General features: G+C 32.3%; 1 protein-coding gene across 1 annotated transcript; it reads right to left on the reverse strand.

Moving 5' to 3' along the window:
* Positions 1-1,696: 1,696 nt before the first annotated feature.
* LOC145324065 (alpha-1,4-N-acetylglucosaminyltransferase-like) lies at positions 1,697-12,265 on the reverse strand. The gene is made up of 15 exons (XM_080166691.1): positions 12,054-12,265; positions 11,422-11,522; positions 10,889-11,003; positions 10,513-10,589; positions 9,992-10,079; positions 9,663-9,726; positions 9,441-9,492; positions 9,300-9,359; positions 8,394-8,492; positions 7,878-7,978; positions 5,046-5,117; positions 4,503-4,600; positions 2,990-3,045; positions 2,234-2,278; positions 1,697-1,793 (listed from the first exon to the last, which is right to left on the reverse strand). Exons 1-15 carry the CDS (start codon positions 12,174-12,176, stop codon positions 1,697-1,699), a joined length of 1,248 nt encoding a protein of 415 aa, XP_080022817.1. The 5' UTR covers positions 12,177-12,265.
* Between the last annotated feature and the right edge of the window lie 329 nt (positions 12,266-12,594).

Genomic DNA, 12,594 nt, shown 5'->3' on the forward strand with positions numbered 1-12,594 from the left:
CCCCAAAACCCCATCCATTTTTATAAGAAGAAAAATAAAAAAAGTTGGTGGAGGGATTTTTCTAAGGGCGATTTCTCTTAGCATGGAGGTGGTACCTCACCCCCAAAAGGTTATAAACCTTCTCAAGACCTATGTGAAGCTAAACTGTTATAGGGAATCATATCGGTTCAGCTGTTTGACAGACACACACAGATCCTGTTTATATAAAAAAAAATTACAAAAAATTACAGAAGTTTTGTGATTTTTTTTATCTAAATTTAGGTTATAAACTTTTATATATTATCTAGTATTGCAACAATAAATTTATATATTACTTTAATATTGCAACTTTAACATAAAAGAAATATTATACAATTATACAGAAAAAAGGGTAAAACTGTAATTTTTTGATAGACTTTAAAAACTGTGAGATCTTTTCATAGCAGAATCTTATTTTTTATCCATTTTTTGCCTCATTCGTAACATTGTACCTTGTTGTAATTGGAATAAGTCTTCTGTGAATAAGATTATTATATCATTCAAAAAATAAATTTATAGTATAGATGTATAAACAGATTACTAAATGATATCCGATGGCAAAGACCCTAAAGCTCAGCAGACGAGAATAATTTCCTTAAACTTTGCTTTCTAAATTCAGCTGTTTAATGCTTTCTTCTGCTTTTTGAAAACGAAAGGGACAATTTTTGTGAAAAATTGTCATTTCTGTCTCAACTTATGTGAAGTATTTAAAACTGCCATTATTAATTTCTTACAACTAGGCTCCTGACTATGAAATTATATTAATATTCATCTTTTCCGATTTACAATACTGAATTGTTAAACCTAGTTATTTGTGATTAACAAGACATTTTTATTAATGATGTGAATGCTTTCTTGCAAATCATAATTATCAAGTTTTTAGTGACATCTAGCGACAAATATAGAACTAATATATTGCAGATGTTCCCAAATTTATTTTTCGCCTGAATTTACGTTGTTTTCAATTATTTTTCCATAAAGGGTTGAACTCTCCCTGAGGTGGTGGCAAATTAACTATGTCCTTATTTTAAATAATTGGGTTATTGTCAGTTTTATGAGATCAATAGATAATTTTCAAAATATTTTTCAACAAATGAACAGTATTTAAACAATGCAAAAACGAAATTAACTAGGAAAAATGCAGAAATCATTATAGCTGATACATAGACGTCCAAGTAAAGGGGTAAAGGGGTGTTTATCCCTTTAGGCTTTCAATCCTCTTATCTACACCTCTCAAGTTGTTTTTAAATATGTTAGATTACTCCCCTTGAACGTATAGAACCCCCAATTTTACCCCAATACAAAGTAAAAAGCTTGGGCGTCCTTGCGTTAACATTAGTTTACAATTTGCTCTTGGTTCTTTTGCCAGCACCCGGCTGTATTTACATTTTTGAAAGATTCAGCTGATTTCAAGGACCCAATCCAAAGTCGGTAGAAGGTCTTTGAAAAGGGGTGGTTGTTACATATACTATTGATCGCTCTATATATATTACTTTAATATTCAAAAAGTTGTTGTGAAAGAAGTTTAAAATCAGCCCTTTTTAAATGGAAAATGAAATACAGACTTTCTTGTATGGATTATAAAGTTGCTACGCTTTCCAAATCGTACCAAACTCTAACTATTATCAGAACCGCAATGCAGTTTGAAATTAGTATCACAATTCTAAATTCTAATGTTTTATCCAGATTTGCCGCCAAGAGTGCGTTTCTGTGGAACTTTGTTCTCCTTGGCAAGGTCCAGGTTCCCTCTGATACTGTAGGTACGGGGACAATACCTGGACACAATGGATATAATATTACGTGGATGTAAATGTATAAAAAATGGTAGAAAAATTTATTTACACCAAAGAAGATTTACACCCCCAATTATGATACACAAATTACCCCATAAGTAAAGTAAAATTAGAGGTTAAAGAGTACCTTAATGAGCTAACCAAACAAATTTCGCAAAATTCCCAAAAATTGTTAATCCAATTGTTATTATAAAACTTTAAGGACTAGTGTAATAAATAGCCAATTGTCCGCTCTCTCTGTATACTACTGTATAATTTGGATGTTACACCAAGTTCCATGTTCTCTAATAAAAGTGAAACTTGTAGCTAGCTAAAATAACGATTCCCCCCTCCAATCGTACTGGATAAACGAACTAAACAATAAATGAATTACATGTTAGCATTTCCTGTGATAATATCCACGTTTATATTATATCCATTACCTTTTCCCCACATAATCATACAATAGGTGTCCGTCTGATGCCCTTCTAAATAGATAGAATTATAACCATATTTAAAGAGAGATTAGGTTGTAATTGTCAGAGAAGTAAAAACCGTCTTTGAGTGATTAAAGGCTATTTTTATTACCTCCCCTAGAAGCTAGGGGAGAAGCAACTATTTTATAACTATAAACACATACATGTTGCATGTCCTACACACACCTAATATCATGGTTATTGTTAACGGCAGTTTAAGTACCACCGTATTCAGAAATCGTCAAAATTTGTAAGTCTTTCAATATCTTTGTTAAGTTTTGATAGTATGTACATTATATAAAACAAAATAATTACAGTCAATGCATTCTTTTTCAAAAAATATACATTAAAGCAGATGTAAAACTGTTAAGAAAGTAATAAATTTATTATTTACATCTAGAAAAATATATTCAAGTTTATTTATGGCAAAAATAAGGAAAACTTTGCAAATTTAAAAGTAAAGTTGAGACACCTAGCGGCAAAAATATACACTATATATAATACAAATTTTGTGAATCTGCCAAAATGTTAGATAACATTCGCGAGCAATATACATAGTGAGATAGATATCAGGGATCTAAAGGGATAAGACAATGGCCGATAAATTGGTGTATTTCTCCATTAATGATGGACAAAATTACCCCTTCTTCACTTATTTGTTTAAACATATTGACTCTTAACTTTAAATTTTATTGTTTGATAGATAGATGTTTAAATACTTACTCATTTTTTGTTAAAATATTGTAGAAATGAATAACTTGAGCTTCTGCTAAACGATCCTGTAAAATAGAAATGTTACAATTGTCCTATTAATTTGAAATCTTTTCTTTACAGATATACTAGCGGCTGCATACGAATTGGGCTTGGGAAAGACAGAAAAATAGTCTAAAACCATCAGTCTTAATTCTATTTAATTCTTAAAGGCATAACTCAGTTGGTTCAGTAGTTATCGAAATCTTAAGCTTCAGAAAAAAAACCTAAATATATTATCTTATAGGACTAGTTTTTAGCCTTTGTTTGAAGGTAAAGGAGGGTAGAAAAACAGCCCAAACCACCCTAAGAAAGGTAACCTGAAAAGTACAGTTACTATGGACTAGCAATTTACGAGATATTTGGCTTCAGACAAAAAAACGGATTACTACTTTGTTTATATTATAGAAAATGTAATAGGACAAGTTAGCTGCGCTAGGATCTAGGATTTATTCTAAGGGTTATAAAAGAGTGATCAGAAAATAGATTAAAAACCTTCCAAGACAAAAATTGGATCTACTGCAGTTCACGGTGAAATATTGCTGGTAATCAATATTTCCAAAAATCTATGAATTTTAAAGGCTACTAGCTGCCAAACGGCTGAACGTACAGATCATGCCCGCACACTGTTTTAAGCGGCATAAGAAGGCCTACAAATAATCTGGAATAGCCATAAATCAATAATTCATAATTAGCTCGCAGTGCAAAGAAATGCGCGAAAAATACCTATTTTACGCGTTTTTCTTCAGTAAAGCTTTCTCTGTGCATAATTGGATCTTGGCTATTCTAGATTATTTGTAGGCCTTCTTATGCCGCTTAAAATGGTGTACGGGTATGATCTGTACGTTCAGCCGTTTGGCAGCTAGCAGCCTTTAAAATTCATAGATTTTTAGAAATATTGCTTACCAGCAATATTTTACCGTGAACTGCAGTAGATCCTAAAAATTTAAAATATAAATGGTTAAAAAACCTAGAACATAACAAAGCATTACTGAAATGAAGGCATCAATAGAAAAGAATTTACAGACAAAATAATAGATAGATAAATACTTGAAAAAACTGTCATTATGGGAGGGGTGAACTCTAACTTAGCCCCTCCCCCCCCCCTCAATCTTCATAAGGAAAATAGATAGATAGATACCTGCCAAAAGCTGTCATTATGGGGGGTGAACTCTAGCTTAGCCTCCCCTGGCTTCATAGGGAAAATAGATAGATAGATACCTGCCAAAAACTGTCATTATGGGGGTTAAACATTAGGGGTGAACTCTAACTTAGCCTCCCCCCCTATATTCATAAGGAAAATAGATAGATAGATACATTTTAAAAAGCTGTCATTATGGGGGGTGAACCCTAGCCTCCACCCCCCCCCCTATCTTCATAAGGAAAATAGATAGATAGATACATTTAAAATAAAACTGTCATTAAGGTGGGGGGAACTCTAACTTAGCCCCCCTGGCTACATAGGGGAAAATAGATAGATAGATACCTGCCAAAAGCTGTCATTATGGGGGGTGAACTCTAGCTTAGCCTCCCCTGGCTTCATGGGGAAAAACCTCGGCCAATCTGCTACCTCTAAATTAGCATCTGAAAAAGTAGGACAAATTCATATTCTCATCCTTGTATAAAAGTAGCAGGATGTCTGTCTGTTATATGTCTATGTGTCTGTTTTTTTTTTTTTTTGGGGGGGGGGCTGGTAAGGGTACCCTAATCGCCCTTATAAAAGAATTAACATCACCAAAAAAATTTGGTATGGTCGACTTCCAACTTCTCCCCACCCCCCACCACCACCTTCCCAACCTCAAGTGCAGCTGAAGGCCTCAAGGGGCTTAGCTGCTCACAAGTTACTTACAGAAAACAAGAGAAAAAAACAGTAAACTTAATAAGCTGTGGCTCTCCTAGTAAAGCTCCCTATGTGCCCTGGAAAGATTTTTGTCTATTTTTACAAAGCTTATTCCCCAGTTTTGTAACAAATATTAAAATCTAAGTATAGAAAAGCTGACAAATGACAAAAATATGAACAAAAACTTACATTTATAAAATTCAGGTTTGATATGTTTTACTCTGGACATATTGTGAAATACTTCTGACATCAGCAGAGGACCTACAACAGTGGAATATATATCAGGAATCTCAAGAGATAAGACAATGGCTGATGAATTGATGTACATCCCCATTGATGATACAAAAAATATACCACCTATAGAGAAGAGCCATCGAAGAAAACATTATTATAAAACTTTAGGGACTAGTATTATAAACAATCCAATGTCCCCTCCCTTCCTGGACATATAAGTTATAAAGTTGTGATGCATTTAATAAGTACAAGTGTAAATAAAGGATTTCTATTTATTTTATTTTTATCAAAAACAATGAGATTTTTAGATTAAAATAAGTTATAAAAAGAAATATTAGTTTAAAAACATTTGTTTATCTCAATCAGGGATAAGGGATGGGAAACCTGGCCGAAAATTAGGTCTCAGCCTCCTTTTAAAAGTGATGGGGCAACTTTTCTTTTTTGCCTATAAAATCAACTCATTTTCGCCAGTTCCTCATTGGCTGTAGGCCAATATCCAATAACCTGAAACTTGCTTTTAGCATTAACCAATTATTAATAACAAACGCGTCCCCCAGTTCATTATTGGCTAAATTAATTCAAGCAAACATAAATTTCTGCTATTAGAAAGACAACAATGGAAAGTTTCTGCTATCAGAAGGACAACAATATATATGACGTTCAATCACATCAACTTATTATTAAATCTACACATTAATAAATGTCCATATAGCAAAACATAAATTGAGAGATCGTTTTTTGAAGACTGAGTAGGAATCAACATTTTATACTTTAGAACAATGTGAAAAACTCATTGTCTTTAGACAATTTAAAAGTTACATTTCATGTGGAATTGATAACCCACCTAAATGATTACAAATACAAAACTAGTTCAATATGTAAATAAAAGTGTACTGTGTTTTGTTAAAAAAAATTTTCATTAATTTTGGTAAAAATGAATGCACACATAATTGAACTTTTTTGTTAATATTTAACGTAAAATTAATTTTTTTAAAAATTCTTAATTTATATGTATGCTATGGAACAATTAGTTGATAGAATGTTACCCATGTACTTATTCAAATCTACTTAATTTATTTATTAAAGCTGGGGGGCTAAAGCGGTGTTCATTTCTAAATACAAATTTTGGGGTGAAGTAGATCCCCCCTTAAAATGTTTGAAAATAAATCAGATTTAACCATCTCAAAAAAAACTTTTTTTTAAATGGGGGGGGGGGGGGGGGTTGGCGAAGTAATAACAGGATTCTACTTAAAGCCACTAACATATTGGTTCTTAGGAAAGTTTTTATTATATTTTATGATTGGTGAAATCAACTACCTGAATTCTATTCTATACTTTTTTTCTTTGCATTCATATAATAGCTATTTCATCATTGTTCATAGTTTTTAAATCTAACTACTGCGTCATCCCGAAACTAGTTTTTTAGGCCTAGTTGGAAAATAGGCCTGGAATAATATTTTCTTACGTTTCCCATCCCTTATCCCTGATCTCAATTTGTATAAAAATAATAAAAAAACATTTGTGAATTTAAATTTTTTCGTCAAAATTAATATTTCTTTTTTATATTTTGTTATATTTATCAGAGTTTTTACATTATATAAATGTGTAAAATCCTTATGATAAAGTTATAGGATGTCTTTCTGTCTATTTGTTTGTTTGTACTGGAGTTTCTTGCTAACCACTGAACTGATATTGTTCTCCTTTACATGGTAGCTTCTCATAGGTCCTAGGAGGGTTTATAACTTTTTTGGGAGAAAAACTGCTTGTTCTCCTTATCAGCTTCTGACATGTCCTGGGAAGGTCTATAACTATTTTGCCAAGATAAATCGCCCCTAGATAAATCATCCCCCCCCCCAAAAAAAAAAAAATTCTTTAAACTTTAAAAAAAACTAAAATTGAAAATGGGGGAATGGTGATTAGAGATATCTTGAAGGATTATTATAATTCACACACTTACACTTTTCCTTTTTCCTCTTTTCCTGCTAAAAAATTACCCAAGCAATTCCAACCAGTCTGCTATTGTAACAAAATCTAGTTCTCCTCACAAATTCTTCCTAATTCTAACAAAATCTAGCTTATACTCAAATATTCTGCCAAAAATAATTACCTAAGCCATTCCAATCAGTCTTGTTATCATATCTGGCAGCACATGCCTCCAGGTATAACTTACCTAGGCCATTCCAAGCAGTCTTGTTATCATATCTGGTAGCACATGTCTCCAGGAATAACTTACCTAGGCCATTCCAAGCAGTATTGTTATCATATCTGGCCACACAGGCCTCCAGGTATAACTTACCTAAGCCATTCCAATAAGTCTTGTTATCATATCTGGCCATGCAGGCCTCCAGGTATAACTTACCTAAGCCATTACAAGAAGTCTTGTTATCATATCTGGTAGCACATACCTCAATGAACAACTTTCCTAGGTCATTCCAAGCAATCTTGTTATCATATCTGGTAGTACGTACCTACAGATTTAACTTACCTAGGCCATCCCAAGCAGTCTGGTAATATGTACCTCCAGATTTAACTTGCCTAGGCTATCCCAAACAGTCTTGTTATCATATCTGGTTGCACATACCTCCAGGTATAACTTACCTAGGCCATTCCAAGCAGTCTTGTTATCATATCTGGTAACACATACCTCCAGGTATAGCTTACCTAAGCCATTAAAAGCAGTCTTGTTATCATATCTGGCCACACAGGCCTCCAGGTATAACTTACCTAGGCCATTCCAAGCAGTCTTGTTATCATATGTGGCAGCACATACCTCAAGGAACAACTTACCTAGGCCATTCCAAGCAGTCTTGTTATCATATCTGGCAGCACATGCCTCCAGGTATAACTTCAGGTAAACACTGTTGGCTTTGAAACCAAAATTGGCATTCCTAGATTATTGCTTAATTTCATTTCCAGTATGTTTTTAACCGATTAATATCTGCTGGATTAGAATTGGTTCTCATCCATACTGAAAATTAATGTATAGTATCATATTACAGACAATTTTCACAAATATCAAAATAAAGATTATAAGATTGATACCAGCTAAGACAATGGAAATTGAAAAAGAAACAATAATTTATGGTTTTTAATGTCTTAACTATTGCACAAAGTAGTATTTAGTATTGCCTCAAACACCAAATAATTCATTTGATTAAAATGAGAGCTTCTAGGAGCTTTGCGAGGAAAGCCAAATTCAACAATACATGTTTTCATCTGCAGAAACTTGGGTCAAAGAAATAAATGAAAAATGTTCCAGCAATTCAATAAGGGGCTGAAAAAAAGTAATTTTATTGAACTCACCCCAAGTGGCCACCCCCAGTATTGCATAGCATATTCCAGTTGATATAATCAGTAGAATTGACAGTTACTGTGTCTAAATCACTATACCACCCTCCATATCTATAAATATAGTTGATATAGTCAGTAGAATTGACAGTTACTGTGTCTAAATCACTATACCACCCTCCATATCTATAAATATAGTTGATATAATCAGTAGAATTAACAGTTACTGTGTCTAAATCACTATACCACCCTCCATATCTATAAATATAGTTGATATAATCAGTAGAATTAACAGTTACTGTGTCTAAATCACTTTACCACCCTCCATATCTATAAATATAGTTGATATAATCAGTAGAATTAACAGTTACTGTGTCTAAATCACTTTACCACCCTCCATATCTATAAATATAGTTGATATAGTCAGTAGAATTAACAGTTACTGTGTCTAAATCACTATACCACCCTCCATATCTGAAATATAATTAATAAATCTTAGCTGGATCTTAAAATCACAGCAATGCCACTGCCGATGCCTCTAGTGAGTGGATGACAAAATGACAGTGGTGATCCAGGAAGCACTTTGGAAACACCCAATGGCTAATTGGCATCACAAAATGACTACTGCCACTGTTAATGTGGGTGTTTCAAATGTGTTTCCAAGCTCACCACTGCTTTTGATTTATAGATCCATGTGTTATTGGCATCACTGGCAGTGGCAGCTAAATTATTTAAAGATCCAGCTCAGGTTTTTTAAAGCCAACAAATTAATGGGTTTTAAAACTTTGGGCACTATCATAATGTGCAGCCCATTGGCCCTCTACCCTGACAAAAAGAATCTTAATCCAAAAGCAAACTACTCATTGATTTGCCTTAAATTTATCTACCATTTATATACCCCTGTATTATACTTTACTTTACCTGTAAACTGTTAATATTCTTAGTAGATCACTTGTTTGTATATTCTTATTTACATTACCACTAAAATAAATAAGAATATTTATTATTTATGTTATTAGGAAATTAGTAATAAGTAGCTTTGCTATTTAAAAAAAAACTTACCTTATTTTATCTTTCTTCCATATATTTTCAATTACTGTTCCATTTGTAAATTCTAAGCAAAATTCTATTTATCAGGGATAATTATGTCTATATTGGTGCAGAGAACTAATGGTTAATAGTCAAATAAGCTCCCCCCCCCCCCCCATCCAAGAATATGGATGTTTAGTAGCCCCATAGGAATAGGGTTAACTCCTAACTATCAAATGAAAGCTTGTTTAGTACCTTTAGGATCTACATAAAGAAACAGGGGAACCTTTTCCAGATTAAATAAAGTTGTCATTTCTTCCTGAAACAAAAAAAAATTTGATTAAATAATTTTTGATAGTAAAAACTATTTTTATGAAATTATAATTCTTGCAAACAAATGGTGTCTAAGCTTCATAGTATATTAAAAGTTCAGACGGACTGCCAGACTAAAATATAGAGTATCTTAGCTACTAAAAATCCTAAACTTACAAAACAGATATCTATTCTTTTTTACAGTACAAGTGCCATTTATACAGACAAACTAAAATATAGAGTAGCTTCACTTCTACAAATCCTATACTTACAAAACAGATATTAATTCTTTCTTTTACAAACAGGACAAATGCCTGCCTCCCAGAAACCATACTTCCAGATTCTACAGCACAAGCTTGTCTACAAAATCATTATTGTTCACACGAAATGTATTATTTTTTGTATCATTGTATATTTAAAGAAGATTTTTAATACTGATATCCTATTATTATAAAGTAGCTAAGTTTTTTTTTGTTTGAAGCCTAAAATTTCAATAACTATTGAATTGATTGAGTTCTTATTTTTATGGTTTTAACCTATTTATTCTCTCATACCCCTTTAAGGGAAAAGCCTCTAGATGCTAGGGGTCCAGCTCCTAGTATATATAATAATAAAAATATATATAGGGGGCATAGGCTATTATTTTTGTCTGCTAAATCAAGGGTCATTGCAAAAAAGGGCAGTTAGTTTTCTGAATTCAAATATGTACCCACATGTCTCTTCAAAACTTTACATATACTAATAAAGAGGTTCTCTATACTTAAAACTATTAAAAATGCTAAAATTTGTGTACCTGACATTTAATTTTATATGATCATAAGTTTCTATGAAGAATAAATTTGGTGGATGGCTCAATTCTTCATTAAAATTCTAAAATTAAAACAAGAATGACAACATCTTTAAAAGAAAAGCTCAATTAATCATATGACAGATGAACATTTTGTTTATCCTAATTGGGGCCACATATTGTTTACCTTTGGAATGCTTAAGTATAGAAGTATATAATTTGTGAATAAACAAGAGTCTTAAAACCGATAGACAGACCAATCATAACTATATACTGAAATTCTTATGTAAAAGTAGATAAAAAAATTTACCTGTTATGTCACAAAAAGACTGATAAACCAACATTTTATTACAAAGTAGCTTTGTTACTAAATAAGGAATACCTTTCCACCCAATTTCTCTGGATCAAAATTATAAAATTCATAAGATTGAGCTCTCCTCCGTAGATCTTTGTCAAGATCAAGAATATTTGGAAGATGGATTGTTACACTTTTAGTTCTAAAAATAAATATTAAAGTAATAGGAAGTATGTGTGTGTGCTCAATAAGATCTCAAACAGCTTTGTTAGCTCATTTGTTGGCTTTAGGGGTACTTTCATTGAATCTTGATTGGTTAGTTTAAGTGGAAAAACATTTTCACCAATAATTGTATTGAAAATTTATTCTTTTCAACACTAACCCATCTAATACTAGATATAGACTACGGATATTGACAGGAAAAATTTGTTGTAAATTTAGGTTGCTAACTTAACAGGAACTTATTTATTGGTCAGTTTGTTCCAGAAGAATGGGAGGTGAAGTAGTAAATGCAGTAGATGGGGGGGGTATATAATCTAAACCAGCTGCAAGTTTAAATTTATTAGAGTACATGAAAATCTGGTGCAACATCCAGGTAATAATATATCCATAACCCATACCTGGCACAATTATGATACTGAAGTTTGAACAAAGTTTGCTGTTTCCCAAGATATTCTTCAATCACTGAATTCTCTGGATTTTGGGTTATCTTGTACTTTATCTAAAATACAGTGGTGGTTTCACACAAAGTTACTTGTCTAGTATGGAATACCCCCAACCATTTCTCTCTTGTTTAAAAAAAATGAAAATAAGGGGAGGGGGTAGTCTTTTGTTTGTTAATATAATTTACTTCAGGTTAGGTTAGGCTAGTTTTGGTACTGGTTAGCCTAATAGGGTAAGGGCATAGCAGAGTTAAGCTCTAAGAGTTAAGGCTATCCGCAATAAAAATTCTTGCCTTATTCAATTTAATTGAAAAATAAGAGAAGGTTGAGTTTTCAGTGCTATTTGAAGGGAAACACCAATACAATAAAAATACAAAGTATAATTGTATATTCTAGACAACTAACTCGCCCCCTTCTTGAAGACCTTTTTGCTAGCAGAGGAGAAAGAATTTCATTAATCTTTGATTTAAATTCAACAATTTGTTAAAAAATTTTCATTTCTGTCAAACCTATTAACGGTATAAGTGTTCCAGACAATCAGACAAAGTAATTTATATAGAGTAGCTTCACTACTGATAAATACCACTCACCTTTATTGAGAAAAAGCTGCTAAAAATAATCACAGAAAATATTATCACAAATAATATCAAGTTCTTACAGTAGATCTTGTAACCAAATATGTGTAACATTATAACTTTATTAAGTACTAGCATCTAGAGGCTCTGTATGTAAATGGGTAGAGAGGGGCTAAAAAATAGCTTAAAAGCATCCTAAAATTTAAATCTGAAAATGAAACAGCCTTAAACCATCACAAGAAGCTTATTATAAAACTTTGGGGACTATTGAAATAAACAGCTTTTTTTTGACATAATGGAATCTTCACTATAAAGGAGAACTATATCGGTCCAGGTACAATCAAGACTATCTAAAAAATAATTAACCTAAAACAATCCAATGTGAAGCTTCCTATGGTTGCCCTCTGTATAAATCTTCTGGACCCATTAGGAGATATGAAGAACCATATCTACAAAGAGACAAACATCATATCACTTTTATATAAGAATTAGTTTTGTCTAAAAAAAAAAAAAAAAACGCACTTTTTTCAAATCACCCTGTATATTAAAAAAAACA

Source organism: Acartia tonsa, chromosome 7 (genome assembly GCF_053477335.1).
Source record: "Acartia tonsa isolate MP-2025a chromosome 7, ASM5347733v1, whole genome shotgun sequence".
Classification (NCBI taxonomy): Eukaryota; Metazoa; Arthropoda; class Copepoda; order Calanoida; family Acartiidae; genus Acartia; species Acartia tonsa.

Coding starts and splice junctions, on each gene's coding strand:
- LOC145324065 (XM_080166691.1), bottom strand. CDS start 12,176: ATGCTAGTACTTAATAAAGTTATAATGTTACACATATTTGGTTACAAG. Junction 9,493..9,662: donor TCTTTATGTAGATCCTAAAG/GTACTAAACAAG, acceptor AATTTTGCTTAG/AATTTACAAATGGAACAGTA. Junction 4,601..5,045: donor CAAACCTGAATTTTATAAAT/GTAAGTTTTTGT, acceptor CTACTTTTTCAG/ATGCTAATTTAGAGGTAGCA.